Below are 26,507 nucleotides of genomic sequence, written 5' to 3' on the forward strand. Positions count from 1 at the left end.
TCCGTTCCGCTCGCGGAAATTGCGATAATTTGACATTTTTGCATTCCGCGGAGAGTGCGAAAATGTCAAAATTTCTGCAATCCGCATTTTACCGGAAATTTTTTGCTTGCTCGCGCTGTAAAATAATACATTCTCGCGTGCGCGCGATCGCCTTACCTGAATACCCACGTTCGCCGACAAGTTTTCCCGATCCGGTCGCGTCCTCCACGAGATGTTGGGTTGTTGGTAGCCATTTGCGCTGTCTCGCGACAGTTCGCTCCTGCAGTAACGTCATTTGTCGCGCGATCACGTCTTTCTTCTCGCGATCATGCACCGCGAGACAAGTGAAAACAAGATGGCCGTGCCCGCGAGCAACCCCATGGGTAAGTTGGCGAGCCGCGACCACGCAGAAAATAAACGCAGGAAAAAAACTTCCGCATCTTCGCGATATTTCCGCGTGTTTGCGGAGATTTTTAACATTTTCGCGATAATTTGCGAAAGTGGATTTTGCAAATTCCACCCACCCCTAGTTCTCATCTGACATGTTACAATTTTATAGTATGCAGATTCACACTTTGACCTAATTTTCTGAGCAGAACAGTGTTTGCGGAGTAAAGGCGACTTTGCAATTTATATCTTTGAATTCATTTGTTAAATAGATCTGCGGAATTTGAGTCATGGTTTAAATACTAGGCTATAAACCGACATTGGCAGGAATGGCCGAGTAGTTACTCCTAATGTCTTACATCCAAAAACTGTATGTTTATTGCTTACTAAGTATAAGTATAGTGAAATGTAGTCAAATCCATCATAGAGAAAAAGTTAATCATCAGAACACCCTAATATTTTTCATGGTGTTAATTGCTAACAGTTAAATGAGTGTGCCCTATGTGTGATGTCTTTTAGGGGTTGGTCTACAGACCAGGCATGAAGTGAAATTGCAGAATTCCACGTTAGAGCTGTAAATGCTGCCAGAATCCTGTATTGCCAAAGGGAAGTAGTGGTGCTCTCAAGTTGAGGTACTGATCCTGGGTGGTGTTATTCTTGAAAAACTATTTTTTTGGGAGTTTACTAAGCTCTGGCTACTGGAAGAAGTGCCCCACTACCATCAGTAGGGTTGCAGTCGGCCTTTGGACACAGGATCATTGGCTTACACTGATCCTCTTATAAGGGGTTGATTACGATGGCAGGCGGACTTCAGTCCGCCCGCCATTGTAACGGGATCGGGCCTCCCGCCTGTAAAGCGGCAGTCCCGCACCCCTAATTGCGATGCACCCGCAACCTTGGCGTTCGCATGCAGCAATTTCACATTGCGGACGGTGCTGCTGGCTGTAGCACCGATCGCAATGTGAAATGGACACGAAGTGCCTTTCCCTGCAGTTTGTGGCAGGCACCATGCGGTGTCTGCCACTTTGTGCAGGGAAATGCAGGGGTACCATGGGTACCCTCTCCAGTGCACACACACCCTCCCCCCACACAGAGGGGGCCTGAAACGAGCCCTCGAATCCAGCCTCCGCCAGCCTTGAAATCTGGCGGGCGGTGCCTGCTACGCACCGCCACAATTTTACACATGCTGACCGCTCCGCCAGGCAATCGTGACAATTGCCTGTGGCGGAAGCGTGAGGGTGATCTTTGCGACCGTCGCGGTTGCACAGCGATTCCCCCCGCCATCCTAATGTGGCGGGGGGAAATTGGACTTAGATGGCGGAAGGACCGCTACACCCGGCCCGGCAGTCTTTCCGCCATCCTAATGACCCCCTTAATCTCCAATTTTCCCCCATTGTATCTAAAGATAAGGCTGTGGATAAACTGTCCACTTGGTAGATCTTTCGCAGTACAAGTTCCATCTGCGCTATTTTAAATAACCAAAAATCATAATTTTGTGATTTAGGATTAGTCACTTTCTGGCACAGATGGCATCTTTTGAACATTCGCATTTATTCCCGGAAAGTTGTATAATGAACTCAATGTTTTTTAAAGTCACTCTGCAATATGTTCGGTTTATGACACAATAAAGAGAAGTTCCAAATGGTCCTACTCCATGATACAGACCAGCTCAGGCTACCTCATTACACGCATGTTGAAATAGGTATGCTTTTGGTACACCTATACAAGTATTGCACAATTTGCTTACCAGAACACAGTGCTGATAATCTGGTGTAGATCAATGTACGGATTGATTAAATTTCTTGGTTTTGATCTTTGAAGATTTTTTTTAATTTATAGAGTACATCATAATTATGTTAACATTTTGATATTCAGGGTTTTTTCATTAATTATTATGCTGCTTTTTGTGCACTCTGCGGTACCCACAGACTCATCAAATTTTCAAAGGTTTTTAAATGAGAAAGAAAATGAGTGCATTATAACTAAGACAATTACACCTAGGTTGGAGAAACTCTGCAGAGCATTAAGATCAGTTGTTACTTGTTTTTTGTGTGTCTGACTGTGTCATAGCTTTGTCTCATACTATGAAGCATAGAATGCGGTTGTATGACAGAGGCACGCATGGCTAAGCCACGTGTGCCTGAACCATGAATGCATCTGAAAAATGCATTCCTTTTCCACGCATGCCTTTACAGCGCGATTTTGTGGTCAAGGCATGACTGTAATAGGGCTGTGTAGAAAAGATCACACCCTATGACACCTGCCCTTAGCCCTAACAACTACCCCGACTCCCCAAGTCCTGAAAACTTCTCCAACCCCCTCCCCTGTATCCTAAACACTACCCTAACCCCCCAAGCCATAAAAACGACCGACCCCGCCATGAGCACTAAAAGCAACCCCCGAACACCCAACCCTGAAAATGACCCTGTCCCAGCTCTAACCCTGAGCCCTAAAAACTACCCAAAGGCTTAAAAACTACCCCCACCCCCAAAAACCCGGCCCCAGCACAACTTACCTCACTGCGTCCTCTCCCTATCCTTCCTGTTCTTGGTCCCGCTTATCTCGGCATCTAGACTGCGCATTGCCTTAACCACGCATATATGTGGTTAAGGCAAGCGTTGTTGTGTTTGCGCTGGTACGGCACGCGAGGCTCTGCTCACATTGTTCAGGCTGTTTCCCATAGAATGCTAATGGGAAATGAGGTCAATTTAAATATTCATTCAAGTCTTGATACAAGATATGTATGCAGCATTTGTGGTTACACTACAAAGGGTCCCTCGGATGCATGATTTGAGCACATTGGACTTGTAATTATACTGTTGAGACCTAGACTCAGGTATAAGTTTAGGGTGTTATCCCCTCAAGCATGACAGTTAATGCGTGATGCACAGCAGTACCTTTCGCCTTTGACAACTTTGGTGCACAAATACAGACTTGTTCTGGATATCGTATATTTGATGTTTTTTTAAGAAAAAAGAATTATCAGGATAAAGAAATTATTTTTTCTAACTATTGGTTCGGATTGGACTTCTTGAGCTGCGCACCCCCATGAATCGAATATCGTTTGATCTGGAGCACAGTGACGCTACTCAACGGCTGGCGCAGGGGTAGTAGCACAGCGAACTTATAAATAGGAACTGGCACGAGGTGCTGCATAGGAGGTCCGCTGTTGTTGTTTTTGAAATTTTGTTCTTGTAGTACTCCACGTCATCCACTACATCATGATATTACATAAAATACCACTTCTGTTATCCATTGTGCAGATAATGTGGTTGTTGATTGCAGCCCCCGTGGAAGAAGGAAATTGTTGCTACTGATGATCCCTGCATATTAATGAGCATACATCTTTCGACTCAATTCTAAAATTGTACATTGAAAAATTTCAAGTAGCTTTTATGCCACAGACACTTCCAGTAGCATAACCTTATATTTAAATTAAAGAATGTATCAACACTAACCACACTTTTATTTGGTTGCTAGAGCCTGAGTCTGAGCACTCAGTGCATGTGCCTTGATTTCCATAGATACATTCATGTATGGTATAGACAATGAATGGATGGATGCATCTACAAACACTCTGCACAGGGTGGGGAACACAGCGGCAGAGATAACCAGGAGCATGCATAAGACTTTTATCAAGGAGGCTGATAAGAATGTTTGCAAACGCTCTGCAGATTTTCATAGCTCATTAACAGACATTTTATGTAAATTGACACACCATTCATGAGCACACACACCTGCTGCTACGTGTGGCAGCCAGAATAAATTCCCTCACAGTGATAATCTTTCTCACGCTGTGTTTTTCGATTTGATGACACTACGTTGCTGGCGACCAGCTGTGTTCTTTAAGTATCAGGAATCCACTGTTTCATAATTTATAGGAGCACATGAAACTGCCAAGAGGGAGCAGTAATTGCAATACCTTTCAAGCAAATACAGGAATTGGATGTACTTTATGCATGTGCTTATTTTTGTCAGCTCAAATCAAGGTACTGCTGACAAGGTACTTAAGATAACAGTCTCACCGGTGAGGTTTTAAGCCCGTGTGCTGTGAGTAACATTTAGTGGCTGCACAAATATCCAATCTTTTAAAAATACACCATCAAATATGATAATTGTAGACATTATCTCCTCTTTTTGTTTCCACTAAGGTGTTTTTGTGAACCGGATTACAAAAAAGTTCACAAAATGTGCCCAACATGGTATGGGCTGTGAACTAGAAAATGCACCTCCACCATACTCACCTTATGCCATCTTAACGAAATGAGTGCTAGAATAAAAAAAAAAAAAACCTGAGTTAGCGATCACCATTTCGTAATGAAAAGTGGTGCTTCTACAGTCACTATGTGTGCACACAGAATGAAGCCAAAACTAAAGACAAGATTTGGAACATAAACAAGATGAATCCTCTAGAGGAAGCACACCTTTTATTAGTTAAAATATAAATATATGAATATCTTTCACATATAAAAAAATATATATACCCGTGAGCTAGGAGCAGCACGTCGGGCGTTTTCGCTGTATGAAACAATAAAGTACTACTCGCACTGAAGCAGTTGGGCTCGGCATTGGTTTCTTTACTAGAAAACAAAAAATACGGATATATGTGTATGCATAAATATATATATATCAACGGAGTCCAGGCGTAAAGTCACGTGCACTTCCAGCAGATAAATGCTTCAAAGGTTTATTGAGCAGTACACTCCAAGCATTTCAACACCAAAGTTTCTCTTGATCATGAGTGAATAACTAAAAATAAGAACAGACATATATAAAAACACTGGTTCATAGATAAAAACAAAGGACAATACTGTGCTTGTGCCTGAGGGCACCATCTTTAAATGTCAGCATTGTATCAAATAAAGCACTTTGTCAACAATTACTAGTGTATGAGCATCTTAATCAAGGCAACCAACAATTACAGACCAGAATCATATCATAGCTGCTGTTAATAGCCCAAACCTGAGCCTGAAATAGGAGACCCATGGTGAAAGTAACATATTGTGTGCATTACCCACTGTTGAACTTCTCATAGTAAATGTAACCGATGTCTAGCCCAAGTGAGCAGTGGAATTATGCCCCAACTGAGACAGTAAGGCATATAGAAGCCCAGATGAGACCATAAGACATATGTAGGATATTAAATCAAAGTGGGACTCATAAACTTGAAAAAATTAATACAGATAAGTGTTAATCACTACTCTGCTATCCCACTTGGAATTCTAAAAAAGCCGCACAGAGGAGAATAAAGCATATTAAATTAAATAAATTGTCACAAGGATAACAAAACTGAAGATCCCCCAAAACAGTTATTTGCAGCCCAAGTGGGCAATGGAACTATGTCCTGAAAATCACGTGTCATTATAAAATCGCCCAGACGGAAAGCATACTCATAAATGTATAAAAATAAACAATTAAGGCAAAAAGCAAAATAAAAGATTAAATCATCAGCTGTCATGCAATACATGATGTGGCAACAGTATAAAAGGTAATAGAAATTTTATGACGAATAATGAAATCAAACACAGCATATACCAACCAAACTCATGCACTAGGAAAATTCACTAGCATATGTGATCAGATGCATATCTGAAGGCACCACCCAGTGTCACATTACACCTGTGTGAGACTGATGAATCTGTCAAAAACCAGATACTGTCCAGCAAAAAATTCAGTCAGAGAGCAAGCATAAGCCGCATAATAAAATTATTTCAGCCTAATTGGACTGATAAGTCAAAGGATATTCAAACCTGTGGAATACAAGGTATTGAATCCGATGCTATACTGTGATTCCAACCTGCAGAGTGCTAGTACTCTGTCACCACCTCAGGTATTGGGGGAAAACAGATCAAATGCAAAATACAGTAGAAGGCTACTGTTGCTGTTCCTTAAAATGCCTAGCAACAGGATATTGCTTGTCCTGATGCGAAATGGCTCTGATATGCTCAAGAACCTGCTTTTTGGCCAAATTTGTGGTACTTCCAATGTAAAACAGTAGACCACGCTTCCATAGGAAAAGCATTTTTTGGTTTGCTAATAGCTTTGTCACCGTTTGCTCTACAAAAAAAAGACTCATCCACCTCAGCTCCTTCCTGGAAAGTTTTGGGGACCGAGAAAAAGGGGAGGTTTTTAGAATGAATATTCCCTATACATTGTTCCGTAGGAAAATTAGACTCCGCTACAGCCCAAACGGTTAAACTGAATTATACCAAATTTCCCAGAAAGCTAGATCTTGGTCTGGAAGGCTTGCTTTTTGTGATTTTGTCTAAGTCCATTCAGTAGTTTCTAACATATTAAGGCTCACAAACTTTGTATATTTCATGCTGCGTTCTCCGATCCAGACAAGCTCTGATTGGTTGAACCTGACTATTTGTTATGAATCCGAGGATTTGCAAGCTCTACCACAAGATCCCATTGGCTGGCCACAACCTGAAGAAAATAATAAAACTGCGATCTAAGGACTCAGTTCCCTAGTCCTCAATTGTTTTTTTAAAAAAAAGGTATTAGTGGGCAAGGTAGGTGTACCATGGCCCCGTGGGCCATGTGGGGGTGGTCCCAGAGGCACGAATATATATATATTTTTTAATCACTGATCCATGGATCCGCTGGTCCTCAGAAAGTCCTTCTGGAGTCTCGCAGTGGATCCACTGATTCCACGGTGTGGCAAAAAATATTAAATGAAGGGGACTTGGCTTATGTTAGAAGTACTTGAGATAACTATAACTGGTGAATTTCAGTGGTTTTCTTCATGTAAAATAGTATGCTTTAACTGACATTTTCACTTATTTATAATGTCCATGCAAGATTGTTAATTTGTTGAGGAATAATAGTTTGAATAGTAGCTGCTGAATATGCATAGATTTCGTAAAAAAGCCATGTTTATTTTTAGCACTCAAGTCCGTTTTTGTATCAGTGTGTGAAAATGCAAAAATAGCTAGGCAATGACAATTATATTTTCCTCTTCTCAGCCACATATGTGGTCTATCAATGGTATTTCATTTGTTACCATATGTTTTATCATTTGCTTTTATTATGTTCTTGGGTTATGTCTTGTATATTTTTTGATAGTTCTTATGGATATCTTTTTCTGCCATCGTCTTTTTTACTTTTACAATTGCTCTTAAGAGGACTTGATGTATTTAGTGTTGTTACCGTGTGTTTGATAGCTTATATTTTCACTCTAAATAAAGTCCTAACACAGATGCTAATCTTGAGAAAAAAGCACTTTGCTTTCCAGTGGCTATATTAGCAGACCGTCTTAAATTAGACTGGGAAATATGTCATGTACTTTTGGGTAGAAAATATGTTGCTGAGTAAGATAAGTAATGCCCAATTCTTCTACAGTGCTGACACACTGTTTTTTATGTGAGTAGACATTAGTTGTTTACTCTTTTCTTTCATTTCCACATGTATATGTAAAACAATGTATGTAGACGAAAATACTATGCTTTGTTTATGTCAAAATGAAATGTCATTCTGATCAAGACAGAGTGAATTTGGAATTTTTAATTGCTTTTACTTATTAATTGTAGCTGGCAGGGTAAAAACATGAATATATCTGATGACTCATCAGCTTGCCTAATATTAGTGATAAAGGATGACCTGTCTATGAAGAAATGGATCATTTGGAGAAAATGCCCTTTATCAATTTTTTCATATCTAAATCAAATTATTGAAACTTGGCAATGGCAATAACACATTTATCTTGTGTTGAAACAAAGTATTCCTATATAGTAGATTTAGCTTAGACACGGTATCCCACTGAACTGCTCATCGAGTCGATAAATCGCTTATGACTGGATAAAGATTTTGTGACCAACTGTTTCCTTAGTGTGATTAAAAGGTAATGCTAAGCACAACATTTTCAAAAAGACATGCCGCAATTTAATCTTAATTTATCTTACAAGCTGAAATCCTTTGCCACCACTCTTGACAGATACTCAATGCCCATTATTCACTTTTTCTGCAAACAAAATATGTTGGTTAGCATATTTTGAATTTGAGATGAAGAAAACTTACTATGTCATTGTTTGCTAGCTTTCTGCACCAAGGCAATGATAAGTACCCCTGCACCATAAATAATTAAAATGAAATCGAAGTGCTATGCTAGTAGGATACCAGAATGGCTGGTGCTGTTTTGAAGGTTAGAGAAGTGCTAAATAGCAAAGTCTTTTTAGTGCAACCTTTAATATTTGTATGGGAAACTTTGAAACTTCACAAATTTTAATTTTTAGGCCTTCCCTACATGTGCAGGAAAATTGCTGCTTTAGTGACAATTTTGTTGCAAAAGATAAACTGCCATAAAGAATCAAGATACATTTTACATTGTGAATAAGATCTCTTGTTAGAATGTAAACTTGCAGAGAGATGGTCTGCTTACATTTTAAATCCTGGTCTGGTTTAATTAGAGAGTTATAGTAAAATTAAATCAGACTGCAGAGAAAAATATCTAAAAAAACACAGACAAACTTTATTAGAAAAAATATCCATTCATAACTCGATTTAGGACATGAGATTATGTACTGATAAACATATTACACTACGACACCTCTTGTTGTACGATTTTTGATAGCCTTCCTCAAATTTCGTCTGCAGTCAGTTGTGGGGATGTAAACAAATCTAAGGAAGACTGCTTCAGAGGTAGCATCCCCTTCCTGTTGGGTCCCTAAATCCACACAGGTGGTCAAGTAGGGGCGCTGCAGCACACCCAGAAATGAGCATGCTGGAGTTCTAAAGGTGAATGAGCAACAAAAGTGCCTTGAGATTTTGTCTTGCAACATTTGCTGTGCTCTCAAAGCCAGAGGTCAAATGTGAGGCTATGTCTTCTGACAAATTTATGCTTCTTCTTTAAATGTGAAGATTGGTGTTCACGTTTCGTGTTCCAACTGCAAAGTGAAAGGACTTTGTAAAGTCAATTATGTGGCAATCTTGCTGGAGTACAAGGAGTGTGAAAGAAAAGGTTGTGGGATGCTAATTTTCTTCTAAAATAATAACATTTAAATACGTCTAAATGTATTGTACAAATATTTCAAAATATACCAGCAGTAACGAAAGCACAACTGAAGCACTGCTTTTTGTATTTCTGAAGTGTGATGAGAACAAAGATTTTGAATAAAATCAAAACAAATCAAGACTCCTCTACTTAGTGATGTGCAACTGCTAATTAGTTCCTGAAACCAGATTTTCATGCATTGTTGTTTGTGCAATATATACTCTTAGCAGTAAAACTGCACGACTGTGAAGATTTAGAGGCCATTTCAATTGAAAATGTGCTCCCTGTAAAGGATAGTTCACTACCGTACCGTCATATTAACATATTTGCAGCAGTGTGCTCCAAAATGCACCACCGGCTGCATAACACACCCTTACTACTCTCCTCCTGAATGGGCGTGACTCGTTTGCTGCACTTGTTTGTGTGACGCTTAGATTTTTCATAATCCCTATGTCTTTTGTGATTTAACAGTGACGGCAGCACCCCGCTTTGAAAATGTATCCAGCACCACTGCTTGACTCTAGAGCTGCTTCTAAAATGTTTCCAGCATTTTAAATGGAGATGATGGATTTCTGATCAAGCTGACAACGCACTAACTGTCTGTTTAACTTGATGAAGTCTGTTTTTCATACTATAAGTTTGCTTATCTGGCACTTTGCTTATGTGGGTGTGCGCATGTGTGTTCATGTGTGCGGCTATGTGGTGTGCACTGAGCATGTATGTGATGCATGTGGCTTTGTGTGTGTACCCTACTGTGACCAAGTATGTGTGTGAGAGAGACAATAACTCACTCATTTAGCAATTGCTTGAGGTGGAGTGTCTATTCACTGTGATAAGTCCAATTATGTAAACAACTGTACAATTCACATCTTGCTATACAGCCAAAGCAAGTCTAGGCCACTTAGAAAATACTTTTTTGCAGCAAGTGATGTCTTCTTTCCCTGACATGAATTTCTGATTCAGATGTTGGATGGTGTTGAATGCTTTCTAAGGCCGATCGGTTTTTGGGCTCAGCTAACAAGTAGATGCTGGCTATAAAAATCTAGTTCCCCACCTACATCACAAGTGCAGTGACCAGATCATAGACCAAATAAATACTGAGACTACTACTGACTCAGCTGGGAGAAAGAAGCATTCTAATATGGATTTAAGTAATCTAACATTTGGCACAGCGGTTGCAACTTAAAATATCCTCAACTGTATATGGTCCTGACTAAAAGGAATATTAGTAAATACATGAATTTGTCTTTGACTTCTAGCCCCACAACCACTAACTATTGTTATGACAAGAAGGAAGAGTGTGTCACATACAGACTATTGAGGAGAAATATTCTTGATATGCTTCATGCTATTCTGTTCTTTATAGTGCTAAATAGTCTGAGGTGATGCAAAGTGTCTTTCAAGCATCCAAATTAACATAGGCTTGGAGACAAGATGGTTTGTCCAGGAGTATTCTTTGCCCTTAAAAGGACTCTATAGCTCTTCATTCAAATAAAGAATAGCACTTTCTGAGAAGATGAACTCAAATAGAAATGTATGTGTAATTGGGGACCTACCATTATTATGTGTTTCAAACCAAACCCCACAGAGCCCAATTAGAAAATCTCTAAATTGAAAGAACCATGTCAGGCACACGGGGGAAGACAAGAGTAGTTTAAGAAAAGACACATGTCAATGTCTAACATATGTGCACCATTCATGGAATATTCCTAGGAAGGACTCACCAAAAAGTTCAAGTATTTTCCCCTCCAGTTGGAAATAAATGATTGCCAGAAGCATTGTGTACTGCATCTGAAGTAGAGAGACTTTTTTCAGAGCATACAATGGGGGTCGTATGAAGTAGCCTATTCGGAGAGTCAAACACTTAATTGCGCTGAAAATCACCAAGATGGCCATGTCCCTGGTGGAAGTTATATGTCTTTTGTTTGAAGTGGGTTCTAAAGAGAAGACAATTAGCTTTCCTTACAATGAGAGAAACTGTGCTTAGCACATCTAGTTATCACAACCGTCGTATGATGTATAGGCTTCAGTCAAAATTCAATTTATTTGCATTAACAAAGCTGAATTTATGAAACCCAGAATTATCTGGGTGAGTAGGGGAAAACAGTCAGAAGTGCAGTTTAGTTTACAAAATGCAAAATTAGCAAATTTGTGGTGTCTACTGATCAAACATAAGCCTTTGATAGTTTCAATGAGTAGTGACCCCTAGCTATGTGAAGGCTGGAATTTCTATTGAGGATGTGTGGCACCAGCACATTGCCCCAAAACACTCCAAGAAAATTGAAAGGGTTTGTGAAGGATGAACATAGACAGTTTCAGTACCTTTTACCATCAAATACCATCTCTCACTGTAAGAAAATGCCCTTTTTGTGTGGTCAAACCCAGCTCCCTCTTTTTGCTACATTTGATTTCTGGTGTATGGTCTCTGAACAAATGGGTGCTGCCTTCAGTGCATGTGCTCTGACCCCTAAAACACATGTACAATTGGCTAATCCCTGAATTGTATATTTAACTTACCTATTATCCTTTGTAAATGGTGCCTTGCATGCCCAAGGTCTGTAAGTTAATTATCACTACTGGACTGCAGCATATATTGTGCCACTACTAACGTGACCATGTAAAACAAAGCCCTAGGCCTGCCACAGCAATATAGGCCTAAGTCTTCCTTTGTAATAGTTATATCACCCCTAAGGTAGGCCCTAAAAGCCCATAGGGCAGAGCACATGATATTTTAAATGTAGGACATGCGTTCTTAGGTTTTACATGTCCTGAAAAAAATCCAAAGTTGTTTTTCACTGCAGCAAGGCTAGCTCTCCAATAGAAAAACACTGGGTTACACCATGGCACCATACAATGTATAACCTCAGTTTGGGAATAGCTAGTACCATAGTGCAAATAAATAGGAATTCAGAATCTAATCTGATGTTCAAGTTGGATTTAAAATTTATATTTTTAAAATGCCACTTTGTGGCATGTTTGCTTTTTTCTGTCTGAAGCCTCTTCAGAGTTAATCCCTAACTATCACCTGGCAGCCTGCTGGGAAATGTAACAGCTCCAGGAAAGGGAACAAAAGGGCCTTTGCTGGGGGGGAGGTGTGACCTGCTCTAGACAAGATGGCTTGTGGGAGATGCCCATTAGCTACCCGTGCTTTGAAGAGGCATTTCCTGTCACAGGCAGATGTAACTCACACCTAGCCCAGCCCCTTCCATTGTATAAGTAACGACGTGGAAACGTCTATGGCATAAATGCAGTGAGAAAGATATTAAATAGCAAATATCAAGATAAGGAAGTCTGGTATTTGACTTTCATTGCACTCAAGAAGATACAATATAATTTAGATTTTGACAAGAGCTAAAAAACAAACCTATTGTAGAAATGCTGAGTTTGTATAGCGGTAAATGTATTTCAGTGAGAATATAAGGAGTCAGGCTATAGGGCTACAATAAAACTGGCATACTTCAAAGAGTAGAACATTGCTTTACTTGTAGATTATTGTCATTGGCGTGGCACAGCCACTTTAATATGCCATGAGGAACTCTGCAGAACACACCTGGAGGACTTGATTGGTTTGGCCCCTTTACTACTCTGGGTTAAAGTCTGAGGGGGGCCACACCTGAGGCCGGCCAAACTAGAACATGCATTACTGACTGCCTGTCAGTTGATGGGGCAGACCAAATTCTGAAGCTCTCTCATTTGAAAAAAAAATCCTTTTAAAAACTAGGTTTACTTGAACTGTGTGAAAATACCCGTTTAAGTGGGCCAGGCATAAGCTATGCATTAAAGAATGCTACTTAGAACACTGTATGAATATTAGTCTGGAAAAAGGCCCGGACTAAAAAAACAATTGTCAAATATGCCCTAATTTCAACAGCATGCTTTATAGAACCTTATTAGGGTGGATTATGAACACCCACACATTGATACTAGCTAACTCTTTATAGACTGCGCACGCTTCACTTTAAATTCACCTTTCCTATGTCAGGGTCATGGAAGCAGGATTTACAGCGTTATGTGTTTAACACCTCAAGCAGTGCACTAGTCACTTGTTTTGTACCTAGTACTCAGGGCCAAGATGCACTTTCTTGGCCACGATTTTGCGTAATTCAAACCTGAGACACGATAAGGAAGGATTAATATTTCTACAGTATCTAAGATCCCCAGAAATTGGTTATGTGTTATTAAATGTTATCAAATTAGCCTTTCGCAATAGGAAAAGTTATGAACTCTTACAACGCATACTTTGATCGATTATTTTTAATTGATAGATATGTATCTTTTTAGCTCTCCCTTTATTGTTAAAATTACATTGTTCCTGGTTCCTAGTGATATCAAAGAAGGGCTAGCTTTCAATTTGTTTGTGAAAATCATTTTCAAGTTTATCCCAAATGAAAGTTTATGGATGTAAAACACTGAATTTTGATTTTAATTTTGAAATTTTTAAATGTATTGTACATCTCTTACTTTGCTTTTATGGCTCTGGCCGAATACAGACTTGTTTGACTGATTGGCTGAATTTGGAATGGGCTGGGATAGGCAGCCAATTAATTTGCTGTGGTTGAAGCTGTGTGATCATACTTCTTTTGGTGAAAGATCAACTGGGCCATGTGTGGATTATTGTCAGGTGAGGATGGCATTGCCACCTTTCGGATGTCAAAGAACCTGATTTTGGGTGAATGTATAAAGGTTAGAACATATGTTCTGATCTTCCAGAGAAGACTCATTTAATAATAGGCACTTGAAATGTCCTGCTAAAATGATCTCAGAAAGACTGAAGCTCATGTAGAGGCCAGGAACTTTTTCTGAGAAAGGTGGAAAGCAGCCACTAAGGACCATTTGCAAAACCCTTCATTGAATCTTTGGTTTTGAGGCCCCAACTCTGCGATGTTTGTAATACTGAGGCTTGGGTGGCAGTAAACATTTCATTTTGAATAGTGCAGAGGCATACTTCTATAACATCACTGCAGGTTACAAGGATGGAAATCTCTTATTTACCGAGGACAAAATAGGGCAGTATGTTAATTCCTTTGGAGAACCTAAAGGGGGAACTAGTAGAAATCAACAGGGTTCCTACATGATTACCAGCAACACATAAGAAACATTCATTTTTATGACATACATTTATTCTTCACCTAAAAGAAGATGAAACTGTTCCAGTAAAAAAGAAGGTATTCATTACCTGATACAATGAAGACTGATGTTCTCACATTGTATAACAATTTGGCCTTCATCTAGATTAATGTCAGTTATAGCATATCAGAATCTTCTGAAGAAACATCAAGGTAAGACCAGCTCTAATTAGATGGGGCATTGATGTAGGCTGCTGGACTGATATTAAATAAAAGGCTTTTCTATGTTCTCTTTATCACCGGACTAACTTTCAGATTGTATGCAATTGTTTATTGTGGAGTGGGAGGTCCATTAATTAATATGTGACAAACGTAATGTAATAATCTGTGAGAACACTGCTTCAGCATTGCACCTAGATCAGTAAAGGAGTGCTACATTTTAGAATAGTAATTGGTATATTGCTGGACGAGCCTAATGAAACTAAAACTTTCAGATCCAGTATTACTTTGAAGCAAATGACAACCTATTGCTCTTTGACAACATGTAACACAGTAAATATATAAATATTCCAATGTATAAAACAAAATAGCTTTAGTAAAAGACTTTCAATGATAACACAAAAAGGGATTTTCCATATTCTTGGATTGAAAATGTAACTCAAACTGTATTACTTGTAACTCATTACTTCGACCTGTACATTTATTGAACTGTCATTACCTAGTTTAAAGTCACTTTAGCCAAGGGATTTGGTATTTAAAGGCAAGTAAAATGATATCTTAAATCCTCCCACTACTCCAAATGTAGATTGGCCTATTCAGCCTAGCGCTGACTCACCCAGCCCCTCTGGAGCCAATGCACCTCCCCAGCCCCTGTCACTCCAGAGCCAGACATGCAATACACAACAGGCAGGAACAAAGACACATTGCACACAGAACACTTCTAAAAGTGGCATTTCTAAAATAGTGATAATAAATCTGCGAACACCATTACGCAGCATTTATTGCCACTATTCCAAACATACCAAACTTGATCACGGCACCCCTCTCCTACCAAGAATTACCACTGGAACACATATCAGAGAATCCCCAATGTATTCCTTAGAGAGGGCAGACTCACAGTAGTGAGAAACCCAAATGGCTGTTTGTCACTACCAGGACATACCACACATGTCCTACATTTTACGTACAGTGCACTCTGGCCATAGGGCTAGCTATTGCCTACCTTAGGGGGGACTGATATGTAGTAAAAGAGGAATCATAGACTTTTGTGCCATGCCACAGCGGCAGTAAACTGTGCGCGCAGTCCCTGCAATGGCAGAAGCCTGAGACAGGTTTGAAAGGCTACTTTGGTGGGTGGCACAAGCAGCGCTGCAAGCCCACCAGTAGCATTTAATTTACTGGTCCTGGGTATATGAGGTACCACTTTACAAGGAACTGATAGTTAAATTAAATATGCTAATCAGGTGTAGACCAATCTTACCAAGTTTACCATAGAGAGCACATGCACTTTACACTGGACAGCAGTGATAAAGTGCTCAGAGTCCTAAAACCACCAACACCAGGTCTGAAAAAATACCAGGAGGAAAGCAAAACGTTCAGGGTTGACCCTGCAAAAAGGGCTAAGTCCAGCATACTAAATTAAAAAAGATTTTTAAAAGAACATTTCATTTGCTGGATTCATTTGCTGACCACCATACCCACTACACTCTCTAGCTCAAGATAAACTAAATAGTGTCCCTGAGGAGTACCAGATTTTTGGTTTGAGAGGTCGCTGCGGTTTAGCGCCCTGGAAAAACTGCTAAACAGAGAAAAAATGCAGGTACGCCATGGAACAAAAACCAGTGGCAGGAATGGCATAAATGCTGGGATGGATTTGGACTTTCCTCGCGGCTCATGTTATGTAAGAGTAAGTATTTTTCTAGCATTAGATACATTGGGTCAATGTTCACTGTATATAGATATCAAACTGGCTGGATCTAACTGAATTGATGACATATCTACCCCATGTACTAAATATTATTAAATATTCAACAGTTTCAAGTCACATGTAAGCATTTTTAAATGGGCCAGGCCACTTTAAACTGCGATAACACAGAGTTGCTGCTCTTGACAATTGGTTTTTATTGTGGTCCATATAATAATAGGCCCATTATACAACAAGCAATGGAAATGACTACCATTTTGCCCTTTTGAGTATATATAAGCATTAACACATTTGTAGCTATACTGGGTCCTCCTTTTCCCAAATCCTGTATGGAACAGGGAGATATAAGTGTTGCGAAAAAAGATCATCAATACAAACAGCGAAACAAATTGCTCTAGCAGCAAGGTGCAGAGGGTGCAATAAGAAAGACATAGAGTGCATGCTTCCATTACACACACAGACAGATCCAGCACAGCACCATCAGTGCCTACTTTCACCAAACAGACATGCACACACAGATCAGCCCAGCAAAGCAATATCTGGGTATATTAGCACCATAAAAACACAGAGAAGGTAGAACATGGGCATCAAAGGAACAAGATTCCATCGCAAAAATAAATCCAGTAAAGTAGATACCAGCAATGTAAGCTTCTCTAACACAAAGCTCACGTATAGGGTAGGTAGCATCAGTGCAATGTCATTATTTACAAAGAAGACCAACACCAAAGCATGGACAAGAGCTCATCAGAAGGGATGTGTTTTAGATACTTGAGGACTGTATGAAAGAGATACATCTGTACCAAATTTTACTCTGTAAGAAGGTATCAAAACACACAGAATTTCTGCCACATAACATATAAAATAGATGGCTAGTATTTTCTTTCCTACTGAATAGTCATTAAATAATCTGATTATGGTTGTTGCCCATTTGGTGTATGTAGATAGTCCTGGTTCTGAAAAACACGAAACCAATTTTATCGGGTGCAGCTTCACATTTGGAAAAACCAGGGCAGAGGCTGCAGGGCACAGGACCATCCTGCACCCACCCCTTTAGGCACCATGGGGAGCAGAAAAAGGTACCGCAAGAGAGCCAGCCCACCATCAGATGTTCCCCCTGCCACCAGCCCACACCCCCTGACTCCTACCAGCTCCCCCTCAGATATTCACCACCTGCAAAGAGAAGGCGGTAAGTGTCTGCATTAAACTCTCCAGATTTGCGGAAAATCAGCAAAAAATGCCAGCATATTATTCCTCAAACCATATCTCTCCACGCAGATAATTGGAAATCATAATGTGCCCTATTCAGTTAACTTGACATGAAACAAAGGACTTTCCAACAGCAGTGGGCTCATGGTTCTGAATATCTAAGAAGTTCCATGACATGCACGTGGGACCCATTACTGTACCGCATGCTGGTGACAAAGCACTGTATGGAATACAGATTACCACCAAATCATATTCATTTTTTTGGAAGTCAACGTTACCTGGCAGACCCTACGTTAAAGGGAAATCTGGATTTCTTTCATTCTTTTGAAGTCCTAGAAATGAAAAATTCGGCCAGGAGTATGGAACCTCCGCTTGTTCATCAATGGCTAGGATTATCATTTATAGTTAAAAGTAAGAATTATGCACCGAGTTTAGTCTTTAATATTTACTTGGGAAAGGATAACGCAGAGGCGGCTCCTCCACTATAGCGGATGAGCATAGCCCCACTGGTGAAATGCCGCAGACAGAAGAAAAATAAAATGACAATAAAACTAATTTATTGTCATTTTATTTTTCACCTAGAGCCCGCGAGTCTGGGGCCATGTCTCGGCTACAGCAGCAGGGGAAGGAGTGGTTCTAGGCTCTGGAAGTGCGCATGTCTGTTTAGCTGGCCATCCATGGCTGGCAACACCAATATGCACACTTTGATATCTCCAGGCTGTTCCTGGAAGATATCATCAGTGCTTAGAGGCACAGGCTCCCAGTCCCTGCTGGAGGGTTAAACTGGCCTACTCTGCCCATTCCCAGCGCTTCTCTCCTGCTGGGAGTATTTGCATGAGAGAAGTGCTGGGATTCCATAGGGAGTCTGGGAGCCTGTGCTACAGGGGATTGTAGTGATGAGGAGAAGCAGCGCAGCGAGGGAGCTGAAGATCGGGCGGCCGGCAGCGAAAGGTAAGTGTGTGGTTTTTTTTATTATTATTATTATTTTTTACCCGTGCTGTCCCGCAGAGTCAGATTGGCAGCAGCTGCCACTGGGAGAACATATGATATATTGTCGGTAGGGCTCGTTACTACAAAATACTGCACTCAACATCTTTCTAGCTAGAACGTTTTGGGATCTTTTGGCCAGGAGATGAGTTTTGGAGAAAGCTCTAAGCTGCTAGATAGTGGCAAACTAGGTTGGTAAATTAAGTACTGTCAGCTTGCTTATATTTGTGTGTGAGGTGCCTACTTACTAGCTGCCCAGTATAATAACAGCATCAGTGACGTAACATAAGATCCTGCAGAATCTGTGGTGTAGGCGGGGCCCCTAAGCTCCCTGGGGGCCCCCTCAGCACAGTACCCTGACCTGAGAGCTCCTGATTAAGTCCGGAGCGGGGCCACTCCATGTACCTTGCAGGGGGCCGCCTTAAGTTTCATTACACCACTGAACAGCGTGGTCTTGTAAAACATACACAACTCAACATAATTTTTTTTTTTTTTTAAATACAATAATAGATAATGCTAAACATTGCAAGGCACATCAGGGAAAACACTTTTGATTCCAGTTCCTTTCTGTTGGTAAAACTAGCATCTACGGATTACACACTATACCAGCCCAGACTACAGAAGTGGGCAGAGGAACATAAATCAGTGAGATGTGAAGCATTCAGCTCCTTCTGGCCAAGGAGTGCATCTCTATTTCCATACCAATTATTAGCTTTGTGATTTTTGTGCGCCGGTATGCCAAAAGGTAAAAAACTAAAAGTAGTGAGAAAGGAATTCAAATAAAATATTACAAATAAGAATAAAAAAGTCAAAAAGTAGTGAGTAAATATTGCAGTGTGGGAAATAGTTCAGATTGCATTGGTGTTAGAAATAGGGTTTCTGGTTGGTTAGGGTATGCACCTAAGCCAGGCAGAACCCTCCACTCTAGTCAGGGTAAGGGAGTTACACACCCAAGATCACCCCCTTGGTAGTTTGGCAAAGCAGTCAGGCTTATCCCAGAGGCAATGTGAAAAGTGTTAGCAAAACACACACACACCAGTGACACTCTAGGCACACCACAAAAAGAGACTCCACACCAGGTCATATAGAAATATCCTTTGTATTATACATAAAACACATTAGACCATAATCACATAAATCATTGTGTCACTAGGCACTTGCCACGACGCCACATAGATCATAAATCACTTTGCTAACCAGTCAACTGTCCTAATACTGCATAGATGATGAATCACAGACATCACTTTGGCAACCAGGCAATTGTCATACCACATTTAAAGCAATGAGGTTAATTCCCATAAGTTGCACATGTTAGGAAAAATCATGAAAACAACATTACTGTTCATGTATTATGTAGCTCCTGAAAAGAGTAATCCAATATAAGGTATGAGCACATTATACATCAGGGTACAACATACGAATCAGTTTGATAATGCACACAAGCATGGGAATCACTATATCGATATCACCCTAGACACATAGGGTAAATCCCCTACAACTGCTGGGACCCATAGAGACAGTGCATCTGTTATATGCTATGCAGTATTTTAGGTATTCCCATTATGATACAGGAGTCTCTACACTCCATCTAGCGGAATTACGGCAGTTTTCCAAAGTACTCCTGTGTATTTTAATCAGGGCGTCTTTGGACCGAAAAGGCCAATGGGGGTACCTTGGGCCTACCTTAGGGGTAACTTACATGTAAGGAAAGAGAAGATTTGTGCCTGGCACGTGGGTGCACTGCCAGGGCAACAAGGCAGTTTACAACTGCGCATACAGACACTACAATGGTAGGTCTGAGATACATTTACAGGGCAACTCGTGGTTGGCACAACCAGTGCTGCAAGCCCACTAGTAGCATTTGATTTACAGATCCTGGCACACACCCTGTGCACTTTACTAGGGACTAATCAGTAAATCAGATATGCCAATCATGGATAACCAATCATTGTCATAATTTCTACAGAGAGTAAATGCACTTTAGCATTGATCGGCAGTGGTAAAGTGCCCAGAATCCTATAGCCAATAAAAACAGGGTCAGAAAAAAAGGAGGCAAAAGGCAAGAAGTTTGGGGGTGACCCTGTGGAAAGGGACAATTCCAACAAGTGGAATCAAGAATTCTACTGCTATCTCAGGGAATTTGGAACAGTCATGAATTCCCAAGAGTAGTAGCGGAATTAATTGTGAGTTAAAGTTTACTACAGAGGCCAGAATTTACACTTGTGCAAATGTACATGGTGTAAGTATACACATACATAAGTGTAAATGCAAAAGAGCATTTGCATATAAGTGCATTTTTGTTCGAACACAGGGGAAATTGTCCCTACCACTTTTTGGGGTGTTCTCCCCAATTTTACATCCCTCATACACAATAAGTACTGCCCTTGAAAGCAGTACATTTTCATATTCAGATAGGAAACAGGGTCCACCATTTTGTCATATCTATAAAATTGTCAGGTTGCGGTTGTTAATATTCCTTGCAGAGAGAAGCCCACAAACACACCTATGAATAGATGTGCTCACAGGTCAAATTGCACCTTCATGGCATGTTTTCACATGTGAGCACATCCATTTGGGAGAGGTAATTCTCATTTTTGTAAATACCACAATTGGTCTCCCAGATGCAGCTATTAGTTTTAAGTAAATTAACTTTTAAATCGGCCCTAAGAATTCAGACATACGTTTTAGTGATTCTGTTGGAAATATATTTGATAATAACGGACTCGGCATATTAGAAATGTATTTCATAATTCTTTGGTGGTCTTCCTTGTTTCTTTCTTGTATAGAAGGGTGGGGTAATATAACCAATGAGAGTACTTATCTACAAATGGATCCTCTAAGGATATACACAAAACAATGCCAGACTTGTTTAAAGGAAATTAAATGTATTTATTTGATTTAACAAAACTCATAAACTCTCTGAACAAATGCAAAAGGTATACATTTATTGAAAAGGGTTAAATATCAACACATTTCATCTACCTGAATGTATACTTTTATCTTTACTGAGCCTCTCTGTGGATCTTGTCTCTAGGGAAAAGAAACTCTTCACCGCAGGTAAATTTGTAGAAAAGAGCAACACTTCACCAGGATCCTGGCTGCACTCCTTCTGTGGCAGCGTCTGCAGTGCTGGCTTTTGGTCCCATGACACCCCGCAGCAGGGAAGTCATTTATTTATTTATCTGTTCGCGAATTCTCAGGCGCCACGCGGCGCTTGCAAAAGCCCCTTCGATATACAGGGACCGCGCACCAAAGTGAATATTTTACTGATCAATAGCCAGGCAATTTTAAATCTTTCCAAAACAGATTACTGGACCGGGTGGTGTGCGGAGGGAACCGCCACTGGGAGCCAAGAGCTGGGTGGAAGGGAGGCGGAGATTTATGTGGCTTTCTCTCATCGTTATTTCTTCTCACGTTCATCATTACGCATTTTCTACAATTAGAGGCTTCCTTCAGGGGCAGAAAAGGCACATTAATATGTCAAGTCGGTTCCAGTCTTCAAAGTGTTTCCCTCTTGCTCCTACTGGTGTTTTGATGTCATTTAAATGAAAGTTTTAAACTGATAAAATGATTTGCCGAAGTAGTCTTGTTCGAGAAGGTGGAGTGATAAGGGAAGGAACTGTGTACAGGGATTTTTCAAGCGTTTCGTTTCTGTCGGAATGGGCCTTTAGGCACTCCAAAAAAACCGCGCAGTGGTGGTTTGAATTATTAATTGTAAATAGAGCACATTGGATCCGATTAAGAAAGCATGTTGTAAGGTTTGTTATCACCAAGTGTGGAAAATGCTGTTGGAATTTGCAAGTTCCTAATTCTGCAAACTAGTATTTGTCCACCTGCAAACTCTAGTTACTACTGGGGGTTGCATGACAGATTTTCTGTTAGTCCTAATGTCAGGGCCAAGGGTGTAGAAAGGGCAGGCTAGGAGAGGGGTAGTAGGGGTGGCCAAGCATCCGACATCAAACTAGCCCGAACTCTGTGGCTATTTACAACTCCTACAAATGTTAGGCAAGAACATGTTTCCAGGCTGGGAGCCTTATGGGTTTAAAGTAAGGACTTTTTCTGGTGCCCATATCGTTTTTCAATTGAAGAAAAATCAATAGGCTAGATGTCCTATTCATTTTTAGGTCAGGCATTAGCCACGACCCCCTGATATTAGTACATTTATAAGTATAATATACTTACTTTATAGGGTTTTCAGTCATGCCTCATCCTCCATTGGTGCGTTACTGTGTCATTCACATTTTTCTTCCGCCCACTACAGCATGGGGCAGAGGGTCAGCCCATTTCCACCACTGGCTAACTTCACCGTGAGTGAAGGCATTCCACCATTTTACAAGGTGAACATCCACACACAAAGTAGGTCCTTCATTACCAGGGAGTACTATGGCAATGTGTGCTTTTTGAGGTCAAAATATATTTTTGGATCTAGGCATTTATTTTTTTAGATTGATGAGGGTCAAGCAGCTTTCCCAAGCAAAAACCATAACAAAACAATCATTGGCAATGCCAAAAGGCTGGCTTTACCTATTGATGCTTGCTATACCAAGTGTGGAGGACGAGTGCACATGGAGATCGGCACTTTACGTGGATTTCAATTTGCAGCGCTGGTGATTTGAGTGAATCGACTTAAAGTCAGACACCCAAGCAAATAATAGAGGAAACTCAGGAAGCAGAGATTTCAGTATTCCACCTTTTTTAATTGTTCACCAATGACTTGATACACTGATAAAGACTGAACACTTCCTATCATGTTACAAAAGTTGCATTCCCTTGAGCAGTCAAGTGTTCTCCATCCAAAAGAAAATAAATGAATCCAGGGTTGGGCATTGTGTGTTCTACACAACAACGAAAACACGAAGCAACATTACCTCTAGAGTATGGGGTAAGGCCATGCCTTGTAGGTCCTGAGGACGAGATATGGCTCAGAATCATGGCTTGTTCACTGCACTTATGACTAAAGAACCAGCTGGGTACAACCTGTAGCCTGCGTGGGTAATGCCTTCAGCCATAGACCTCTGTCTGTACCATCCTTTCAGGACAGGGCTTGGCCTCCAACCATGCCCGGACCCATGTACACCTGTCTGTAATTACTATGGGCTGGGTACTATGCACAGAACATGACGGAAGGCCGTTTCATGAATTCAGTATCCACCGGGCATGGGCACACTCTACCCAATGAGTACTGTAGGCAGATCTATGGGAAGGGCTGCGGGCTATGCCTTGTACCCATCAAGTGCTGCAGGCAAAGGTACTACTCTCCAAGCAGGACCAAGACCAAAGTTTCCATCTGTCTGGTGTTGCGGCGGAGATTCAGGGTGTACCTGCAGGCCTTGCATAGCATGTACTGTGGCAGGGGTCAAAGTACATCATTATAAAACCAAATAAATTCGAAGAATGAGAATTTTCAAAGGGGATTCCTGTTTTCTCTTAAATCAAAATTTAAAGTGTGAAAAAAATCATGGCGTTTCTTTAAAAAAAAAATTGAATTGATACAATGCAAGGGCCAAAGGAATACTCAATAGATGTGTTTTTGTATCATGCCTCACTCCGCCTCTAACCCCGCCTACTAGCCACGCCCCTAGCTCAATTTAATTAGTACCTGCACTTATTTTTCCCAGTTAAAGCACTAAGTACAGGTAGTACTTGTAAAGTGCAACATGGCAAAAAGCCTTGGCTTCATGGCGCTGCTACTGCATGGAACAAAGTGGTCATATGAAAAAGAGTTTTCAAACGACACTAAAAAAAAGATTAAGGGAGCGCTATTTATGTAAATACATTTCATTATCAGTGGCTAGTTTCGCAGGTCCTTGCTTGGAAATGGGGGACATTTGCTAATCTGTTATTTGTTGCATAGATTATTTCAGGTACAAAAAAGGTAAATTCCACCGAAGTGTCCTCCATGCAAAAATCATTGCTCCTGTTCTAAGAGAAATACATAGATCTACATAGGCGTATTATTTGTAGAAGGCGGCCACTTGAGCTTGCATCTGAGAACATCTGGTTCAGAATCTGCACATCTGCATATGGTAATAAAAACAAACCAATACATTTCACCCCACTACCTGGGGTGTTTTTCTTTCAGCAGAAGGCGATCAGTAAAGTGCGGGACACACCGCTTACAAATCACAAACGCAGCTGGAAAATAGAAAAAAAATGCAAGGAGTTTGGAAGAGTTTCCCCCCTCATGAATCTTTGTAGCAGGGTAATTGGAAATCAGGGAAAGCTTTCGCCTTGGAAAAATAAATGACTTAACATAGGAAATCACTCCTGGAGAGAAGGAAAGCAAGAAACCACGTGGGGTGGTTCGGAGCGCGCGGATGCCGCTACGGTGCAGTGTGAACAGTTGTGTGCGGGGGGAGGCGAGGCACTTGGGAACTGCCCTGAGGAGAGCGGAGTCGCAGACAAGAATAAGAATTTAGAATGAGAGCTGACATGGACGTGAGCGTGTTGGAGAAAGGGCGCGGAGTGGAAGTGGAGCGCAGGGGGGCACCGTGAGCGGCGAGGAGGAAGCAGCGCGAAGACAGACTGGAGAGGCACGCGCTGAAAATGAGCCGCGCGCTGGCGCAGCAGCGCGGAGGACGGCGTCAGGCAGATGGTTTCTCGCCCTAGCGCCGCGCCAGCTGTTTCCTCAGAGCGCCGACGGGTATCTGCGAGGGGCCGCGGAGGATGTGGAGTGAAGGCGAGTCGGAGGGGCTGCAGACCTTGGGGATTGTGGTGGTGGTGTGCTCTTCTCTGAAACTTTTGCACTACCTCGGGCTCATTGACTTGAAGGATGGTAAGAGCGCTTCCAAGTTTTCTCTACGCTCCCCTGATGTGCGCTAAAGCTGCAATATCCAAGTGGTGAAATATTGTGTGGAACATAGTCCGAGAACATTCTATTTGTTATTAGGAATAAAAAAACATTGCGTCCATATTTCTTTTACTATACGGTTTCGGAGAGAAGTTGTGAGTTAACTTCTTTAGAGAGTTCAGGTAGTATTTGTTGAATAGCTTCGTGTACGTTTTAAGTTTAATTTACAATCATTTTATTCGTGGCATTAATTAGCAAGGTGCACTACCGTTCTGCCTGTCCATTTCTGGTTTATCCTCACTCTACAACGTCTCAAAAACAACAAAGCCCTTCTCTTACACGATGTAGCCATTTTATCGTTTGTTGAATTTTAGATGCCAATTGCTTGGGAAGAGGGTACTTTTTGCCTATTTGTTTCACCAGCCACGGCGAGAGCACCGTTTGCTGCTCCCACTCCCGAAGCTGATGTACGGTCACCACCATGTAGCTGAATTGCACGTGATAAACACAGTTCTAAATACATATTACGTTCAAACTACCAAATGCAGCTTTTAGTACCCTATGTTATCTATGCATTTTTTAAAAAAAATTTAGGCACATACTACTTCCTGCTTTTCATCATTCAAAACAAATAAAAACCTTAATAAATCAGTGCATATTTGAGGTCTTTAAAACATATTCATTATGCCATTACTGAATCGTTTGCATAAATTCGGCGACAGACAGTAATATTTGATTTCTCAGCAATAATGTGCCTAGCAATTAAAAAACAATTTCAAAGTTTCTTCTAACGGAGAAAGGCATTCTCCAACGCATGGCTGTGTTTCAGTAGAAATGCTCAACAAGGCTTCAACGTGTACCCGATGTTGAATAACGTTTGCAAATGGTGACCACCGAGATGCAGTTACCATAGAGCTGGGTGAGCCAATGAAAGCTCGAGCTAGAAGCCTGACTCTGGCTCAGGCGGATGTCTTCTTGGAACCTCGAGCCCAAAAGGAGCTGAGCTTTCATTGGAGGCAATGTGGCCTAGAGGCTATAGTTGCCTACCATACAACATGGGGAGCCAGCTTGGGGTTTCGGCCTCAGCTAAGCACCCTGTGAATCTCGGTAAATCTCCCTCTACCAAAAAAAAAGGTCTGTTGTCAAGTGCTCTTATGTCCTTGAGCAAGGTTTGCC

At 41.0% G+C, this 26,507-nt stretch overlaps 1 protein-coding gene across 2 annotated transcripts in view; it reads left to right on the forward strand.

The window, feature by feature from the left end:
* The window catches only part of KCNIP1 (potassium voltage-gated channel interacting protein 1), a 1,480,000-nt gene that overhangs the window by 1,019,868 nt on the left and 433,625 nt on the right, over nt 1-26,507 (forward strand). Inside the window, exon 1 of one of the 2 annotated variants that reach the window (XM_085617871.1) lies at nt 25,155-25,316. The exons of the other annotated variant lie outside the window; for it this stretch is intronic. Coding sequence (XP_085473997.1) covers nt 25,208-25,316 — 109 coding nt within the window. The 5' untranslated portion in view covers nt 25,155-25,207. Of the gene's footprint in view, nt 1-25,154; nt 25,317-26,507 lie in introns of those variants that run through there. 2 annotated transcript variants of the gene reach the window in all.

The sequence above is a fragment of the Triturus cristatus genome, chromosome 7 (genome assembly GCF_964204655.1).
Source record: "Triturus cristatus chromosome 7, aTriCri1.1, whole genome shotgun sequence".
In the NCBI taxonomy this organism is placed as follows: Eukaryota; Metazoa; Chordata; class Amphibia; order Caudata; family Salamandridae; genus Triturus; species Triturus cristatus.